The following is a 20,191-nucleotide window of genomic DNA, read 5'->3' as shown; positions in this document are numbered from 1 at the left end:
TGCTTTCAAATGTAAAAAGAAATCACAGACGAGTAAATTGCATCCCCTCAAAAAGAGACGTAGGCTATGTCTACATTAATCCGGATAAATTTTACATCTAAAATCGTTTTACACAATGCAAGACGATGTTTTCATTTCGTTCACAGTCTGGACAGAAGGCACAAGCAAAGAGTGTGGACATGGCCTAAGAGTGTGCACTCGCATGCAGCATAATTCAAAAAAATGTGTGTGGGAAAAGGGAAATAGCTCCCTAGGGAGAGATAGAGAGAGAAAACGAAAGATCGGGATCGTGCTGACAAATAATCCTAGACAGTAACTGCTTTTGTGTTCGGTCACGGTGTGGAGATAGCGCTCGGCTCGATAGCATTCGGTCGCTTGGCCCGGACAATGCTTGTTTATAAACCGTGCCTTTGGAGCGCAGAGTCAGGGAGGCTCGAGAAAGACTCGTACGTGCGATAGCATCTGGCAACCCACACGGGCAACCTGAGCTCGGCTTATCGGCCGCCGTGGAAGGCTCCAAACCACACGGTCTGATAAGGCCAGAGCTCTTTGTTTTGTTTTGGGTTTTTTTGTTTCTCCCCTGATTCTTGCTAATCCTCCAGCTCCTTTTTGAGGGCCGACACTACATCCCACTACAGCAGAAGCTCATTCTGCAAATCTGGTCTTTCTCTTGTCTTTAAAAAAAAAAAGAACATGCTTTGGTCTTTTGGACCTCATCTTTACCTGGTTTGGGCTTGGATTACAGTACGAAAAAAAAGAACAATTCAGGACACAAATCAAAGACTTTTTTTTTACGTACATGGATAAAAACTTAAAAAAAAAAAATTCTAGCATATTGTTAACACCTATATTGTGATATCATTTCAAAATGCAGATGCAATTAAAATTATAAACTGAGCAGATGTGAACAATTTTCGCCTGGTAAGGACTATCCCTGAATGTCTGTTAAAAACCAACCCTTTTTTCCATGTATATACATATCCCTGAAAATTCGTGTGTGTGCCGCCGGACCTGCAGAGATAGGCCGCTAGAGGTTTGTGTACGTTCGTTTCTAATCCGTTCGAGGTTCCAGATTTAGACGTTGCGAGGCAGAGAGAAGGCCTTTCATTAGAGCAGCTTTCTCTACTCATTTTAGCAGATGCTTGTTCCCGCTCTGTAATCACCAACCCAAACTCACCTCCCATGCTGCAGCCAGGCCACCTCCACACAGTGACCCTGCTCACACTGCACACGCTACAAACACACACTAATCCTTGATCGCACGATTTACTACCATAGATTTGCTCAGCTGGGCTAAACAATATGGATAAAAGTATTGGGATAGCTAAACTCCAGCCATATATGTAAACTGTAACCACAAGCTTGTGCAATTGTATAGGATGCCTCTGGATGTGGTAGCACCTAGGGTTAGAGTTTCTCTTCACTTGAACTAGGAGGAACAAATCCAGCTCTATGAAGAGATGCTTTACATGGGTTGGAGTGGAATATCTCCCGCTATAGAGTTCTGACCTCAACCCTATTGAACACCTTTGAAATGAACTGAAATGCTAACTACAACCCAGGCCTCCTCACCTCACCTACATCAGATCCTGACTTTACTAACATCCTTGTGGCCTGATGAACCTCCACATTTCTCCACTCAAACATCTAGTGGAACAGAAGCAGTGGAGCTTATTATAAGAGCAAACAAGGACTCAGTGTGGAACGTAATGTTTAAAAAGCACATTGAATCTTATGGTGAGGTGTCCACAAACCTTTGTCCATGTGGTGTACATTTTATTAGGGCATTCTAAGAAAAGCTGAAGATGGTCTTGGTCCAATTCTCATCAGTCCATTCCTGTCCCTGAGCTGCTTTTATGCTCGAAGACAGATTTTCTGAAATACTCAAACTGAATCCAAGAACTAAAGATCTCAGTGACTATAAATCATTTGGACTGACATTAGAACTCCCAGGAACCCACAGGAACCCAAGAAAACCCTCAGGAACCTATAGTATACAAATCATCAAATACTCCAGGCTAAACTCTTTTAACAATATTCCAGCTGAACAGCGTACACGAAGGATTCCACGCACGTCGACTGAAAGCATGCCCAAAAATCTGCAAGGCACAAACAAAAACAAAACCCCAACTGAGACGCCACTGGGTGTATCTACAAGAGATAACACTCTGCCGTCTGGCTGCGTCTTTAAGACAACACAACATAAAGAAGCACCGAGTTTTTCCTCGTCCAATCTTCGACTGAATCACGAGTCAAAGCGTGTGTGTGTGTGCGTTTGCCAGAAAGTCTGAAAAACAAAAGCAAAACTCGCCAGGTGTGCAACTCTGGCATCTCGATGAACAAAGGACATCCAATCACACGATCTGAAAGAAGACAGTAGTGCACTTCTTAAGTCTAAGGGGCCAAATATGAGCTTTTTCAACTAACACAAATGCTAATTCCCCTAATTTACTCTCTTTTCTTTCATTCCCCTCCCCATTTTCTGCCTTGAACCATCCCCATTCCCCTGAAAACAGACCACGTGACATTCCATTGCCCTCTGAGAGACCCTTAAACTGGCCGCTCTTTGGGGGCATGTGGCAGATCTGACATGTATTAAAACTCTCGTCGGGGCGAATGTACGCAGATATATATATATATATATATATATATATATATATATATATATATATATATATATATATATATATATACGCAATGTAAAGCCTTAATGAAAGTGTGACAGGCAGAAGGACTCAGGGCTCCGTCTGGGAAAGTGGAAAGCTTGGGAAAAAACCTGCCGCGTGACTAATATAAAACGAGCCCAAAAAGACAGAGAGTTGTTTGACTTGTGGTTAAATGGCTCGAATTAATGTTAAAGGCAATAAGCGGGCTTTAAAAAAGTGCTCTCCAGAGTCGCCGCTCGGGCAAAGGAGACTGGAGAATGCATCTGGAGAAGCCTGACAATAGAAAGATTGAAGAGAAATCCAGGCAAACATAGCGAGGTTCAAGAAAAAGAGAATATTCGGTGAAGGAAATGAAGAACCTGCTACACACTCTCAAAGTGTGTTTATGTATGTTATGTATGTTTAACCTTTAACAGCAGCTTGGGTCACATCTGGAATCTTTCGAAGGCAATGCCGGCAAGACGACGCGTGCTCGATGCATGCGTGATTGTGCTGCGTGTCTCGACACTTGTCTCTTTGTATCTCTGTCCATCCTTTAATGCAAATGTTAATGTTGGGAGGGGGAGCAAAAGTGACAGTGAGCTGATTGTGGGTCACCGATTTTCGCAGCGCATGCTGCTGTTTGGCTCCGTCATACCTGTTTGCTTTTCTCTCAATGGCCTCCTTTGAATGGCTCAAAGAAGACGAAAGAAAACACGCACACACAGCTTCAGAATTTACAGAAACAAGATAAATATCCAGCGAAGCCTGGCCTTTGCCATGCAGGGCCTCTGATTACAGAGCAAATATGTGTAATCGCATAAATCCGCCATTGTTGCACTAATCTTAGCCGCGGAAATGCTAAAGGTGGACATGAAGAACGTGTTGACTTAAAAATAAAACGGGTTTGAGAAAGTATGCCAGAAGCATGCCTCTAATTTAGCTGTTACCTTTTACTCAGAAAGGCAAGCAGACTCCTTTAAAAAATGTCTTTCCACAAGACACATTTTATACCATATTTATACATATTTCAAAACCCACTGTAAGAACACATTTTTTTAAGAGGATTGGAAACTTGGGCACTCCCTGAAAAACGGGCCTGCTTACGCTGCTAACCTGTAAAAGTTACACACGTCGACCTAGAACATACTCGCCTATTCACGCAGGCCCCGTGTAAATCTTGACCGTTTTCCATTCCGGGTGAAGCTCGAAAACGAACGTACAGCCAAAGCATGCAGTCTTAAATCTAATGACAAGAACTTCCCTGTGAAACCACAACTCTGTAGACTATATATCCTCAGTGTGCTCTCAACTCTCGTCCTCAAACACACAAACTCTCCACACACGTCCCTTTGAGTATGTTTAACATTCAGTCAGGATGATATGTTGACTAGGATGACGATTCCACTACTGTTCCACTACTGACGATTCCACTACACTTGTGCTCATGCAATTTCATGTTTTTGCATTAATATTAATTCATGCATCTTTAGTAAGAGCTTTATCCTGGTCAGGGTCAAGCTGGGTTTGCATGAATAGATGGAACAGTGTGGAATGGATGGAAATATATATATGTATTTATATAAGGTTGCACATACATACAGTGCGGCGCTCTCACCGATGCGGCCTGGGTTCGATCCCTGGTCAGGGAACCGACCCCAGCCACTCTTAGTGCCGGTCCCAAGCCCGGATAAATGGGGAGGGTTGCGTTAGGAAAGGCATCCAGCGTAAAAACATGTGCCAAATCAAACATGCGGATGATCTGCTGTGGCGACCCCTAATGGGAGAAGCCGAAAGAAAGTTTATTATGACTCTAGTGACGCAAAAAAAGTACAAAAATAAATTATTTTCACGTGGCAGGAAAATGGTATGATATGTTGGAATGCTGCCAGAATGTACACATCACCTTGTGAGATGCCTTACTACTTAAACCATGTATTCTTTCTGTGTTTTCGACAGCGCACTGATTAGTCTCATCAGCTACATGTTTGCTAATTACCTGTTCAATTATAAATGATAAAAGAATTACTGTATACTACCCCAAAATGATCATCTTTCTTTAAAGACTCCTTGGTAGTCTAGTCCATGCCTCAACTTGCTATATTTTTTAAGTTACGATGGGGTCAGTAGAACACATAAATCTGCCCCAGAGGCCCCAGATGGGCTGTCAGTCCATTGCAGAGATCCAAACACTCAATGGTTCTTCAAGCTTTGTTCACTTCTTTACTGATCTTCAGCAACCACTTAATCCTGGTCATAGTTACTGTGGATCTGGAGCCAGTCCTGGAAACACTGGGTACAAAGCAGGAAAACAACCCCGATGCCAGTTCATCGCAGAATTCCATCAGTCGTTGCAACTCCATATTCACTTATTTTAATTACTAGGTCAGTCAGCTTGAATTCGGATCACTTATTCCAGGATCACTGCGCATGAGATGGAAATACAAGCTGGATGGAATGCCAGTCTATTACAGAATTTAACATTTAGTATGGAGAGGCTTTATTTGGATTCAAATCTTGCACCCATGAATACAGGTACTGAATTCAGTACCAGGCAAGTTTTCAGGCTAGAACTATTGCAGCAAAATTCATAATGTTTGGTTGTGTGTTTGTGGCGGTGAAGCATAAAGAGTCAGTGAGTCCACTACTGCTCCAACTATTAGATTCAAGTAGAACTAAAACAATCTAGGTGGTCAGTCTAAAGAAATGAAAGAAAGAAAGGAGCTTTATACTTGTCACATGTACTTTACAGCACAATTAATTTCTTTCTTCGCATATCTCAGTGATGTTAGGAAGCTGGGGTCAGAGTGGCGAGTCATTCATGTTACAGCTTCCTGGAGCACAGAGAGTTAAGGGCCCTTAGTAGCCCTTTCTCAAGGGCCCCAAGAGTGGCAGCTTGGCAATACAGGGGCTTAAAACCCTGACCTTCTGATCAGTAACCCAGAGCATTATCTACTGAGGAACCACTTCTCTCCATGTGCCAAAGAAAAAACTAAGGAAAAAGAAACTAGCAAAGAACGTAAACCAAGTGCACCTAAAATGTGAATGTACAAAAATAAATTAGTGATGGATGAATAAAACAAGCCATTTTTGTGCCAGAGTTTTGAGATTCAATGTGGGCCATTTTAATTACAATAGAGGTAATCCTATTAGCATGGTGCTAGAGTTTTAGAGTCATATACAAAAGAGCAGCAGGCAGAAGATATGCTCCATTTCTTAATACAATCCCGATTCTATGGCAACATGGCCACAAATAAGCTGGTTTTGCAGGGTGCTCCCAGTGGAAGGTCAGTCATTGTAATTCCCAAATCCATCTTACTGAGACAAGATATTACATTACACATATCATGCCGTCATTATTAGGTAAAGTAAAAAAAAAAAAGCCAAGAATAGATGGGGAAACCAAACGCTGCTTTTTGCTGCTGCTTCTCACGTACACACATAGTAGTGTTTTGCAGTGCCAGCTGTATACTTTTTGGTTGGGCAGTGTAAACTTTTCCAAGAGATTCCCACAAAAGATTTGCGAGCATGCCTGGGCCTCGACCCCCCACTGAATCGGCCCCCCTTTGGGCAAACACCTGGACAGCCTCTCACAAGGGTATCGCTGTGCCTGAGTGCTTCCAGGATCTAAAAAGTGGTACTAGCGAGAGATGGTCTAATATTGTAAGAACACAGACATTCAGAAAAACTCTTGGCTTCATGTGATTGGCTAAGGGGTGATACGATTTCTTTTCGTCTAGTGTGACAAGTGGCACAACAAAGTATCGGGAATGGTGGTTAGGGCAGCTGTTTTGCTCTTGCTTGGTGCTGACTGTCATTTATCTCCATCACAGTGCCTTAGAAGTACGTCATCTGTAGGTGCCTAGGAACTTTCCAGAAGTATCACATGTATCTCGTTTGATGATCTTTGAGTGGTTGAAGGGAGTGCGAGGCAGGTTCGCCCTCAGGCCTTTCATGTGCTACACAAACAGAGGTACTATCTGACAGACCCCCTTTTCGAACTGGGCTTCAGACAAGTGCACACAAATCTCTGACCATCAAACATTAATGTCAGGTCTCAGGGAGACAGGGAGATCAGTGTTGGCCCCTTGTTTGGGTGCTTTTAGCAACTGTTTAGGCCTGTTTAGTGCCCTATTTGGGCCCAAATAAATCAAGCTTGTCAGGAGAGAGGCCTCTATTATGAGCCCTTGCCAGGGCCTGTCACTCATGGCGCTGCCTCTCACACCTCTCAGATGCTAATTACAGGGAGGCAAAGGGAACTTAACAGGCTTCTGCAGCAACATGGCGGGGTCTTTGCAAAGCTTCATTACGAGGTGAAATAGTTGTGGGAATAGAGACAGCTGGGGATTCCCCCTTCCCTGAAATTCTCCCATTTGCTTTTTAGACCTTTCTATTTGTTTCTTTATCTTCTGACCAATTTACATTTACATTTATAGCATTTGCAGATGCCCATGATATTATATATAAGACTTATAACTGAGCATTTGGGCGTTAAGGGTCTTTCTTAAGGGCCCAGCAGTAGTAGCTTGGTGGTGCTCGGATTTGACTTGTGATCTTTTTATTCAGAGTCAAACAACTGAGGCTAAATCTACACTACTCCGGCTAAATTTGAAAACGCTCAGCGTCCACAATTTCGTTTTCAATCGTTTTCCAAAAGTTGCTCATTTACACTGCTCATCCACAAGCTTCGACCTGCGTCATTTCCGCCTGCTGTTTCCTCACTTTCCAGCTCTTTGAAACACAGTGGCAATGACTAAAAATGCATCAACGTTTTCGAAAGCCTTTGATTTTACAGTCCACACTGCAATGCAAAAATAGCATTTCGATCCAATAGAAGCCACTTTAGAGAGCGTTTTCAAAAAGCTGCATTTCGGTGACTGAAAATGCCGTCTCAGTGTGGACAGAAATCAAAAACAGAGAAAAACATATGTGTTTTCCACCTCCCATTTTAAGACCCTCTCTTAAAATAAATGCTGAGCTCTTTCACTAGTGAAGTAAAGTAAAGTAAAGCTAAAGCAGTGGGTCATTAGCCTGGATCCCGGCCCTTGTATTTGCAAGGGTGCATGTCTATGAATCAGAATCAGAGCAGCCAGGACCCCTTTATAAAAAGCAGACCTGATCAGGATGGCACGGGACCATCACCCACATCCTTCATGAATAAAATATAAGGCTAGAAAAGTAGAGAGAGCAACGAGAAGGTGAAATCTTAACCGTCCACAAAACATGTGGAACAGCATCGTGGTTGCACAGCGCAGGCCGCGGCTTGCTAATGTACGGTGATAGTGTCTCATCAAAAATGCATGAGTGACATGAACTTCAGGCTTGAAAGGGTTTTCAAAGCCAAAAGAGAAGACAGCTTATGACAGAGAGTATTTGTACATGTGCAAACTGCAGTTATGCAAGTGAGCAAACTGTAGAGGCCTCTGCCTCCTGCAAAGTAAATTTTAACAGCAACCACAACAAACACATCCCTAAGCCTTTATCTTCTCTCTAGTTGACCCCTCTAAACTCTACAGAAGAGCCTCATGAGTTAGCATTAAAGGTAATTTGGAAAAGCTGAACACATCACAGCAGATATCCTTTGCCTAAAATACTGCAAATAAGTTTTCTTCATGATCTTTATGATGTTTACACTTTAATTGAGCTAAAACATATTTACATGCAATATCACCTGAGTAAAAACATTCCTAGGTTTTCTATAGAGCAGCTATTGACCAATCAAGGAAATACTTTACAAGACTCAATGGGTCTTGTGAGGTTCATGTTACCGCTCGACTCCTATCTTCATATACAGTTCGGTTCCAGCTCTAATCTAATCCTCTCGGTTAAGCTAATCAAGCCTTCAGTAGCATCTGAAAATAAAAGCCAGATGTCTTTTAACTAACTTTTGCAGGATGGCTGAGTTCCAGGGGGGTCCTAGTTTAAAGCCATAATTTATCCAGCAATGATTTATCATTAAACCAAAACAATCTCAAAGTGGGAACACACTGCCCTCTAACTTTATATGAAATTTACAAAAGAAGGAACACATCTTTTTTACAGTAATTATACATGAATCAGTGGGGGATGCTCACCTTAAACAATTTAATTATTTGGAATCTCTATTGTTAGCAATTTGTAACAGTCAGGGGTACAATTTTAACTGTTCCCCACACTGGCTATAAGGTAGGTGATAACAGAAATTTGATTTATTGTCATTCTACTACATTTTATAAAATACAATATATTATGTACAGGATATGTAAATGATACAAAGAAATGACTTGCGATGAGGTAAATATTAGAGATGTCTTTCCACCTCATTGTAGCCTGAACACAGAAGGTACTTCTATCTATTTGTGTGTGCAGATTGAATTATTCATTTAGAGTGCAAATCACTCTCCTGACCCATCAATACACCCCCGTTCTGACAGGCTGTGTATACATTACATTATACTGTGTATAGGGTGTCGCCATTTCCCGCACTGGGGCAAGAGACAGAAAGAGAGATGATGGAGCAAGAGGCATACAGATACACACACAATACACACACACACACACACACACACATACACACATACACACATACACACATACACACAATACGTCAGTGTAATGCACCAGTGAAGGTTTTGCTTTGTACTTTCAAAAGAAGTTATCAATTTCATTCCAATTCATTTCAGGGAATTGTCTAACAAATTAATAGTTTCTTGATAAGCTAGCAGTCTAGCACATTATACAGACGCTCCTCACCTCACGAACATTCACTTTACGAACTTTTGTGGATACGAACAAACCTGTCCTCAAAGTGAAATTTGTTTGGAGTCGAAAAAATTCAAAGCGAAGGACAGCTAGCTAGCTACTTGTCGACCGTAACACAATGGACTAAGGCGAATTAAATTTTTTAAGTGAATTTATTTTGAATTAATTTGTATTTTTTTTCATTACTTAAGAAAAAATATTGTATATGATTTTTTTGTTTTATTTTAGTATATTTTATTGTTTATTTGATATTATTTGCTATTTATAGCTCTTACATCATTTGGAGATATTTGAATAAAGAACACAGTAATAACTTACGAACAAATTCATGGTACGAACGGTAACTTGTTCATAAGGTTATTATAAAATGATCAAAATGCCAACATTGTCTTAAAATGTGTTAATACATTTTGAAAAAAATTACAGAACCTGAATTCTAATTACACAAATAGCCTTTACCGCTAATCAAATTTCAAGGGCTTATTCTTTTTTCTTTTTTTTTTTTTACTTAACATTGTGTAGCATCTCTTAAACACAGACACTCAACTGGCAAAACAATTTTTTTATTTCCAAAACTGTGTAGAGTGGGCTGTTTATATAAAATCTATTAGGTTAAAAATAAATAAAGACATGAAGACATGACGAAGACATGACGAAGAGTGTTTAAATGTCGCAAGCTTTCAGTCTGGAAAATCCTTCATGTCTGTAATTACAACCTTACAAAGAAGTCACTGTAAAGCATTCAATGCTGAACCTTTGTAGTCCACTTGACTAGAAGCTTTTGCGTAAATGAGCACTGATGTCCTGATGAAGTTAATTGTCCTCTTGTTTTGCTATGCCATGGCAAGCTGGCATTAAGTGTACCTTCCCTGTAACCTTATTTTGCCGAGATTTACAGCTTTATGAAGCTAAAAAAAAAATAAAAACATCCGCATGATTAATCAGAATCTTCCTAATTCAAATAGCTGCTAATTGAGAGGGAGTAGCCCTATGTCACGGAGGTAAACAGTTCTTTCAAAGGACCATCACTTTGTAATCACACAAACACACACTCTCACACAGTGATAATCGGTTTTATGACTGCACACAGGATAAAAAGTGCAAACACACCAAGCTTGAAGAAAGAAAAGCTACCATATGTGCCTACTGAATGCTAGTCATGAGTGAAAGGATGAGCTATTAGCTGTGAGGGTAATGTAACATCAAGAGACCTATTAGAGAGACGTCATAAATCTGTGCTCATTCAGTAAGTCTCTGTGTGTGTGTGTGTGTGTGTGTGTGTGTGTGTGTGTGTGTGTGTGTGTGTGTGTGTGTGTGTAAGGGAACATTTTGTATATACATCATCTCTTTCAATGCAGGTGTTGATGTTCTATTAATGTACACACAAAGGCAGTGTATAATTGTATCCGATACTGTTATATTTCCACAGTTGTGTGTGTCGGGGGAATATTGTTTATATAAGTCCTCACAAAGCCAATGTGACCTGGGTTTTAATAATGTCATATTTCCATTAAAAAGTGTGGGTTTTGTGTGTGTGTGTGTGTGTTTGTGTATTTATTGTGTACATTAATCATGTCCCCTCAAAATCAGTAAATCAGTGTGTTCAAGTCCCAATCGTGTTATATTTCCTCAACTCTTGTGTGTGTGTGTGTGTGTGTGTGTGTGTGTGCGTGCGTGATCACTGTGAACATAAATCATGTCCTTACAAAGCTAGTGTGTGTTGTGACCATATAATGTCATTTTTATAATGTGTGTGTGTGTGTGTTTGTGTGTGTGTGTGTGTGTGTGTGTGTAGGGAGGGAGTTTCACAATTTTGTATATAAATAAATTATGTCCCCACAAGACCACTGTGTGATCATGTACCAATAATATTTTATTTACATGAATGTACGTATGTGTATGTTTGGAGGTTCTGTGTTTATATAAATCAGGTCCCCACAAAGCCGTGATCTTATATTTCCATGATTTTGTGTGTGATCACTGTGTACACAAATCATGTCTTTAAAAACACAGTGTGTGTTCTTGTCCCAAACATGTTATATATCCATGAAGGTGTGTGTGTGTGTGTGTGTGTGTGTGTGTGTGTGTGTGTGTGTGTGTGTGTGTTTTATATCAATAAATCATGTTGTATATCAATAAATCAGGTTCCCACAAATCCAGTGTGTGTTCTCGTCCCAATAATGTTATATTTTCAAAAATGTGTGTGTGTTTTGCGTGTGTGTTTTGTGTGTGTGTGTGTGTGTGTACCGACCTGACGATACGTGCCCTCCATTAGTGTGTCAAGGTTCTGTAAAGGGGCTGGAGTCTTGTCTTTAAAGCGTGTGAGCAGTCGTCGTTGGATGGCTCTGAACTGAACAGCTCGCTCTGAAAGCAGGTCCTGATATTTCTGTGCATTCAATCTGAGCTGCAAAAAAAAGTGCACAAAAACATCAATAGTACATATGTTTCAGTTTTGTGTGTGTGTGTCTCAGACTATTAAAATAGCCAACTGCTAGATGTGTTTATCATCAATCTGAAAACAATTCGTTCTGACTAACCGTGTTTACGTGTACCCTAAACTTCGAGAGCCGGGTAAAAATCTCTGTTGAGGAAGAAGGATGTGTAAACGGAGCTTCAAGCACGCACAAGCAACATTTAACGTCAACTTTATTATTGCCAACTAAACGTATGACCTGCAGTGTTAGTTATATAGTGTCCGCCCTCACATTATTAATGTGTAACATGAACTTTTCTTCACGAATGATTCCTTGAAACCTTTGTGTTGGTCAGTGAACAGGGCATTCAGCTTCTTTTCAAAAAAAGTGCATTCAAATGGATTCAAATGTCGTATTTGAATCCAATTTATGAACATATACTATAGTTTAGCAAAAATATTGGGACACCAGCCATGTGTGCTTCTTCACAAACCCTTACCAAAGACTTTGTATGCGATGGTATAGGACATCTTTGGATTCGCTTGAACTAGGAGACCCGAACCTGTAACAGCATGACAATGCCTCTGTGCACAAAACCAGCTTCTTAAAAATAAGGTGTAAAAAGGTTGGAGTGGAAGATCTGGCTTGCAGTCAGAATGATTTAGAATCTAGAGTAGGCTTCCTCACCTCACCTACATCAGTACCTGAAATATTTGTAGTTGAATGAGCACAAATATCCACAAGCACAATCCAAAATCTAGTAAAACACCTTCCCTGAAGAGCATAGCTTCTTGAAATGGCAAATGGGAACTAAATGTGGAATGGGATGTACAAAAATCACAAATCGATCGTAGGGTTATGTGTCCACCAACTTGTTCCAATATACTGTAATTTGATTATATACAAACAACCTGAATAAAGGTGTACAAGTTTAGCTCATTGGTTAATGCTTTGCATCACTGAACAGAAAGCCAGGGATTCAAGCCCCAGTATCACCAAGTTGGCAATCATGGGGCCCTTGATCAAGGCCCTTAACCCTCTGTGCTCCTGGCGCTGTATCATATCTGACCCTCTGCTTTGAGTAAAACACTGGGTTTCATATTTCCTTATGTAAAATGTATCATAATTTTAACATCTCACCTCAAAGTGATGATCCACAATCTCAAAGTATTCAGCTAGTGGGATCGGCCCGGAGAAGCTGTTTCGGAAATCGTTGACTCCAAGCTTGGCAAAATGCTGCTCGAAACGTTGCACCAGTTCCTTGGCAACCGGCCAGATATCCTCAAAGCTTTCGCTCTGGATCCTGTAGCGCTCTGCAGGAGGGCCACATACACACACACACACAAACACACAAAGCATTGCTATCATCCTTTGCCCAAGTCTTCACAACACCTGTAATTAACTCCTGCCAACGTAAAGCAGATCACAGGACTCTTTCTCCTGATGGATATATGTGTGCGTGTGTGTGTGTGTGTGTGTGTGTGTGTGTGTCGCTCACGGGATGTTTTGGAAGCCAGAACGGTGACCCGAGAGCCAGCGATAAACTGGAAGGCCAGGGCGTTACCTTCCTTATCCTCAGGCTTGTCTGCAAATTCTTCATTAAAACACACCAAAACAAAGCAAACAGTGAATCATACAAACTCGATAGTCAATATAAAAAAGCAATTATTATTATTAAAATTAAGAAAACAAAAGTGAAAAAGTTTCCATTTGTTGCTCTGCCTTTCATACACACACAACACACACACACAAGTTCTGAGACGGTCCTACTGTGTGGCAGGAGGGATGTCAGACAGAGATAGACACTCTTATCTCCCTAGAGGACGCCAGTCAAGGTGAAGTGAGCACAATGGAGGTGCCCCTTATCTGCCCTCCTGCTTTCGGCCCCGCGCTTTTATCTCGGAGTCCAGAACGGTCCCCTGTCTGCCGCACCAATGCTGTCCCCTCCATCACCCGCTCACCGCAACCAGATAACCCATCATACATAGCCGATAATGAGGGGAGGACTGCAGCAGTGCTCGCGTCCCCAAACGGGGTACATGAAATGTCCTGATATAGTAACTACAGCTACTAAAGACAAGATCATTCAACTTTTTATTTTGAATTCAGACAGAACAGGTTAAGAACAAGGCTCGAGATCTTGGCTTGAAGCTGCTTAGATTTCAACCTTGCATTTAATTCTTATGAATACTATTACTACTACTATTTATAATAATACATTTTATTTAAATGCACATTTTAAAGCACTCAAGGACACTGTACAATTTAAGAGATGATTTAAAAGTTTTCTAACAGTCACTTTCTAATATAGATTGTGGAAGAGAATTCCAAAGATGAGGAGCAGCCCAGCTAAATGCCCTATGACCCCATAGTGACTAAACGAACAAACAAGAGGAACAAATGAAGATCTATGCTTTAAAAGTGAGGCAAAAACTTAATATTGTGTTGGTCCCCCTTTTGCCGTCAAAACAGTTCTGACCCCTTGAGCACCAACAGCATGAACTTCTTCAGCAATTTGAGCTACAGAAGCTCGTCTGTTGGATCGGACCATACGAACCAGCCTACGCTCCACATGTGCATCAGTGAGCCTCGGCCGCCCACGACCGTTGCTGGTTCACCACTGTTCCTTCCTTGGAGCACTTTTGATAGTCAAAATTTGGCTCTTGTCAAACTCGCTCAAATTCTTACGCTCGCCCATTTTTCCTGCTTCCTACACATCAACTTTGAGGACAAAATGTTCACTTGCTGCCTAAAATATCCCACCCACTAACTGGAGCCATAATGAAGAGATAATCAGTATTATTTACTTCACCGCTCATAATGTTATAATGTCATAATGTTATGCCTGGTCAGTGTATGCTTGATGATGGAGGTTCTAGTAATTATACAGGCAGCCGAGTTCTTGACCAACTAAAGCTTATGGAGGAGTTTGTGAGGTAACCCAAACAGAAGAGAGTAACAATAATCAACAGTGTCCCAAATGTCTTGATCATCCGAAAAATAAATAGTGAAGTAAAGTACTGATACCAGAAAAATATACTAAAGTACAGTACCAAAGTATTTGTACTTCGTTACTTACGATCTCTGATTTTTTTCCACCTCCCATTAGTCAAGCGCATTCGTGCGCAGTCCCTGCCAACAGTGTGATCCGACATTCTAACAAAACAAACCTCAAAACCTAGCTTTAAATGTACATGCTATATACAGTCAACGTTAGCATTAAACTTATACTAAAAACGTATTTCCTGGCATCGGATAAGGTTAAAATCCCAGCGTTAATAATTCAATCCCGAATGTGTGTTCAGGGATTATGCCTGGAAATGGTTTGTTCGCATGACTTTCATGTTGGATAAACGCTAGTTACAGGCTATGAAAGGCATAGGGATTATGTCTGTGAAAGTTTCGGCACCGAACTGTAGAAACCAGTCTAGTTACAGATTTCAGGTTCTTTTAATGCTGGTGCAAACTGAAAAAACTGCAAAAAATACAGGAAAAAGCCAATTTTCTCTATATAACACCTTTAAAATAAGGCCTTATTATGCTGGAACTGATGGATACATTGAGCGAATAATTTCTTACACATAAAGCTGCTTTTTCATTTCATAAATCGTGGAGTATATGTGCATTGAAATAAAATTAGAACAAATAAAATTGATTTAATATGAGGATTACACCAAAAAAAAGCGTGCCAACATAACCTACCTGTATAAAATCTTTCCAAGCAATTTGTAGAAGTTCAATAAATACTGTACTTTTGCGTACATACTGGTGACTTAATACTCTGCTAAATGGTGCTATGAAACCGTCTGTGTGTCAGCGTGGAGTTTCCGTGGGGGAAGTAGCACCAGATGACTGTTTAGATTTCACTTGGCTTTGACCATGTGGAAGTCAATACCAGAGCAGTTTCCTTGCACAGTGCGGCTCCTCGAAAAAGTGTTGACAGACATCGCTCGTTTAAATCTGCTTCCCTCAACTAACACGAGCCAATGACGTCGCAGTCCTATCCAGTGCTCCGTCGCATTTCTAACACACTCTTTGGCATTTGGAAAAGAGGACTGGGGGAGTCCCAGCCTCTAATCTTACACTGAAAACCTTATTAACAGGACACAGTACAAGAAGTCCCCAAGTTACAATGGTGCAACTTACTGATTTTACGATGTTGATAGCAATGCGCCAAAAACAAAAGTTTTACGTCATGTGCAGCAGGCAAACGTAGCAGCGTATATTGGGACGCTGCCGGGATGTACAAGTCGCCCACCTTGTGAAATACCTTACTCTCGCCAACGGTCGACAGAGTTCGGTTGTATCGGTATTAGGGCGTGTATTTTTTATGTTTTTGGTGTTTCAAAGGTCAATTTTATCTCTTGTCTCACACTTTTTTATTGTTGCCGGACACTGAAACAGAGTGCATCCGGCTCCACCCTCAGGAACGTTGGGGGTGCTGTATTGCTGTGTTTCTGGTAAACAGAGCAAGTGTCCAAACTTTTTGATACCTTTTTGATATTTGGTAAAATGTATACATTGCTTTATTTTACTAAATAATGTACTGTAATTTGTTAAATTGTTAACAAATTACAGTATACTTCCCCATACTGATTACTATTCTCTAAGACTCCTGGTTAGGCCAGGCCATGTCTCAACTTGGGGACTACCTGTACTTGTCCATAACACGGGATAGGACATGCTGACCCACCCAAACATAGTTAATAAGCTTGTGACTGTTGTGTTGAAGTACCTGGAAAGGCTTCACTGAGATTGATGGGAGGTTTGTTGGTGTCCACAGTGATCTTGTACTTGGCGTTCTTGGAGGCAGTGGTGGGGCAGCAAACCAGGCAGAGTGGCAGCACGAATTTGCACTGGGTTACTCGTGGAACTCCTGGCAGCACAGACATACAGCTTTTTTCACAAACAGGCCAAGCATAACGGCAAATGAAAGGCAAGAATAAGCCACAGAGATCTGAGGTCTTAACTGGTGGATCAAGAAAGTTGAAGGACTTAAAAAAGTAAGAAGCTCAACGTGTCCATCCCTACATTCTCTCTGACAGAAAACTATCCCTGTGCTACAAAAGAGGCTCGGATTCCTTGCTGTACTCTGAGCAAATGAGTGTCTTAAGTTCCCACTTAATATTATCAACAGAATTGATCAATAATCCGAAACCTTCAGGGCTGACAAATGACAAATGCTGCCACAAATCCTGCTGACTCTCACACTCTGGTTCTGAGAAAGAGCTGACACCTGGTCTTGGAAAGATACTGGCAACTCCCATTCCCCCACCATGACTCTAATCCCATCCTGTAATGTTGTGCCAGGTAACCAGAGCTGCAGCACCTCAACATGGTTCGGATCATGTCACTTTCACCAGGATAATGGGGCAAGAACAAAGCCTCCGGACGACCTGTGGGTTCACCCACTTTGGAATCACTTCCAGGAACAAAACAGAAGTGTGAAACCAACATAAAATCATCAGCGATCTCTCAATGGTGGTGGTACGCAAAGAACTGAAGAAAATGACTACCTAACCATCTTGTCTATCTTGGCATGGAATCTAAGTAAAAACCTATGCTTTCTCCAACCCTGAAGTCCTCTGAGATCAGGTGTAGGGTGGAAAAATGTGTTTTCTCTTCAAATCTTTGCAGAAATGCAGCAATTTCCTGAAACCTGGAGTTTGCCAGTGTTTCACAGATACATGTGCAAGAAACTGTTCTCTTGTTTCCAGATGGCCGTGGTTGCCCTGATTTAGTATTCTTTATAATAGTCTGATGGGACCTCTACCACCACTTACAGGCCTGAGATGACACTGCACCTTATTCAAATCTCATCTTATCACTTTTCTGCATTACTGGGTGCAAACAAACTCTCATTTAGCGAGAAAAGATAACGTTCTCATCAAGAATAAACTTCAATTTAATCTTCAATCTAACTTCGCTTGAATCAGACAATACCAAGAGAAGAAGAAGAAGAAGAAGAAGTAGTTTTATTAGTCACGTATAACACAGTGAAATTCATTACTTCGCTAGTCACAGCTTGTTAGGAATCTGCCAAAGCACCCCAGTACAAATGTTTTGAATGAATTGATATCAGTTTATAGGTGAGTTTCTACCCAAAGGGTAGAAATGATTCAAATGATATTTACTTTCACTTAAATTGAAAGTGGAAAAAAAGATTTCAAATATGGAATACTAAAATAAGGCAAATATTAAATATACTTAATTAGTTGGTTTTGTATTTTTGAAACATTCCCATTCCATTTGTTTCAATTAAGAAACAAGGACATCTTACACTGTCCCTGGAATTTAATGCGAACCCTAATAGCCAGAAAAAAAAATTCCTTTCTTTAAACTCAGTTACAAGACTATCAGGTTGATCATCAAGCAGATGTAAAAATGTGGATCTCTAGGAGAATTCAAGAAGCAGAGAAGCTTCTTCATGGACCAATAATACAAATGCCCTCCTAAAAATTCTACAGCTGCTGTGACCACTTCCAGTAAAAACCCTGCACGAACTTACAAATACAATGAAAAACGATGTACAAAGATCTCGTAAAATTGAAGCTAATGTTTCCACTGATCTAAAAAAATAAGAATGTGATTTATGGGAATATGAAAAAATCTGTACACACATTATCTTTCTGCATATGACCAAGTGTAGCAGAGTGTAAAAGACTAAATGAAAGTTCAGATGAATTTTAGTGTGTGTGTGTGTGTGTGTGTGTGTAAAAAAGGGATGACAGAGAAAAAAGCAAGCACACCAGGTATCGTGTTTCAAACTAACAAACACTGTCAGTGGCGACACTCACCTGCAGGGTTCAGCTCTGTCACGGGCAGCAGAGAGAGAAAAAGAGTGAACGTTTATGTTATGTTGTGCAGCTCATTTTCCTGCCATACACAAACTGAGAAACTGACATGCAGACACGCGACCTGTACAACTGTTCCTTAGGTACTGTAGCATCTGGTAAACAGAAATATGTATATATTTATAAGCCTGTTCACAAAACCAGCTCCAGTAAGAAATGCTTTACACAAGTTGGAATAGAAGATCTTAAGTGGCCTACTATAGAGCTTCGACCTCAACCCTATCGAACAGCTTGGGGATGAATTGGAACGCTGCACCCCAGGCCTTCTCACCTCACCTACATCAGCACACAAGAGTGTAGTTTAAGAGATTAAACCTAAAAATGTTCTGGATTATTCATAGACTTGGCACTGAGAGAGACACCGGCAGCTGATAATAAGGAGATAAGAAGGAAAGGCTGAATCTTTGCCACATACACTTACAGAATTGGCCTATTTTTGGATTGATCTTGGATTCCGTCTCGTCTTATGAGACTAGAATAAATATCAAACAAGGAGCTGTTCATGCTCCGTTTTTAAGAAATCTGCACAAAATGTCAAACAGTGGAAGGAGAGAAAGTCTCTGACAGGACTTCACTCCTCTTTAAAAAGCCTTTAAGTTCTTAGGTTTCCTCTGCCCGGGGCCATAATAGCTGCTTCGGCACTCAATATATTCGCAGTCATGTCACACCTTCTAAAATAACACCTGAGATGAAGCTGGAAAGGAGCTGAAATGTCTCAGGACTCGATGTAGCACGGCTGTCTACGGATGTACGCGCCTCCTTCCCTCCGCTCTGAAGGAAATTCTAACCACCCCCGGCGAACCCTTGTGCCTTCCCTGGAAGGGCCTCGCCTCTTTATTTATTCGCAAAAAAAAAAATTGCCATTGCGTACAGAGCTAGGCATTTTAAGTAGCGGCCACATCAGTCATTCAAACCACGCTTCTGAAAACACGAGACGATTCTCTCTCTCTTTCTCTCAAAAGCGTTACCTACAGTGCTGCTGGGTTTAGGTTGAAATCTGTCAGCGCTGCCTAAGAAGTCGATTTTTAACCTGGAAATAATCACAGATTCAAATTGCTTTCAGCTGAAGGTCCTTTTACACTGATCTTGGACCAGACAGTTCACTCAAGATCTTACATGGACATGGTTTACATTATACAAATATTTTCTTACCCCAAGGGTTTATCACTGAAGGGGACAAAGTTCCCTTTTATTTGGGATTTTGCATGGGGTGATTGTGTGCATTAGACAATTCTGTCCTATGCATTATAGATGCCAGAGAGGATAAATTGTTTAAAAAAAAAGCAACAGAGCTGCAATAGAAATAAAATCACAGATTGTGTGAAAAATGTACATTAATAAAATGTCAAATATTATCGCAAGCAAGCATTTGATAATTGTTATTCTTTAAATCACACTATAAATCACACACTTATATCACAATAAAGTACAATCCAAAAACCTAATGCTTGTGGAAATCGCGCTCATTCAGACACAAGGGTGTTAGTAAATTCAGGTAGTGATGTAGGTGAGGTGAAGAGGTCTGGGGTGCAGTCGG

At 40.8% G+C, this 20,191-nt stretch overlaps 1 protein-coding gene across 6 annotated transcripts in view; it reads right to left on the bottom strand.

The window, feature by feature from the left end:
• Positions 1–20,191, bottom strand: part of bbs9 (Bardet-Biedl syndrome 9) — a 123,510-nt gene that overhangs the window by 65,781 nt on the left and 37,538 nt on the right. For 5 of the 6 annotated variants that reach the window (XM_046876167.1, XM_046876165.1, XM_046876166.1 and 2 more), the window contains 5 exons: positions 18,598–18,612; positions 16,536–16,676; positions 13,299–13,394; positions 12,941–13,113; positions 11,638–11,790 (listed from right to left, as the gene is read on the bottom strand). In XM_046876167.1, coding sequence (XP_046732123.1) covers positions 11,638–11,790; positions 12,941–13,113; positions 13,299–13,394; positions 16,536–16,676; positions 18,598–18,612 — 578 coding nt within the window. The remainder of the gene's footprint in view (positions 1–11,637; positions 11,791–12,940; positions 13,114–13,298; positions 13,395–16,535; positions 16,677–18,597; positions 18,613–20,191) is intronic. The other variant, XM_046876163.1, reaches the window with a different exon arrangement.

This window comes from Silurus meridionalis, chromosome 20, assembly GCF_014805685.1.
Source record: "Silurus meridionalis isolate SWU-2019-XX chromosome 20, ASM1480568v1, whole genome shotgun sequence".
NCBI lineage: Eukaryota > Metazoa > Chordata > Actinopteri > Siluriformes > Siluridae > Silurus > Silurus meridionalis.
Note: the sequence above shows the minus strand (reverse complement) of the source record. Positions and strands in the feature narration are given on the sequence as shown.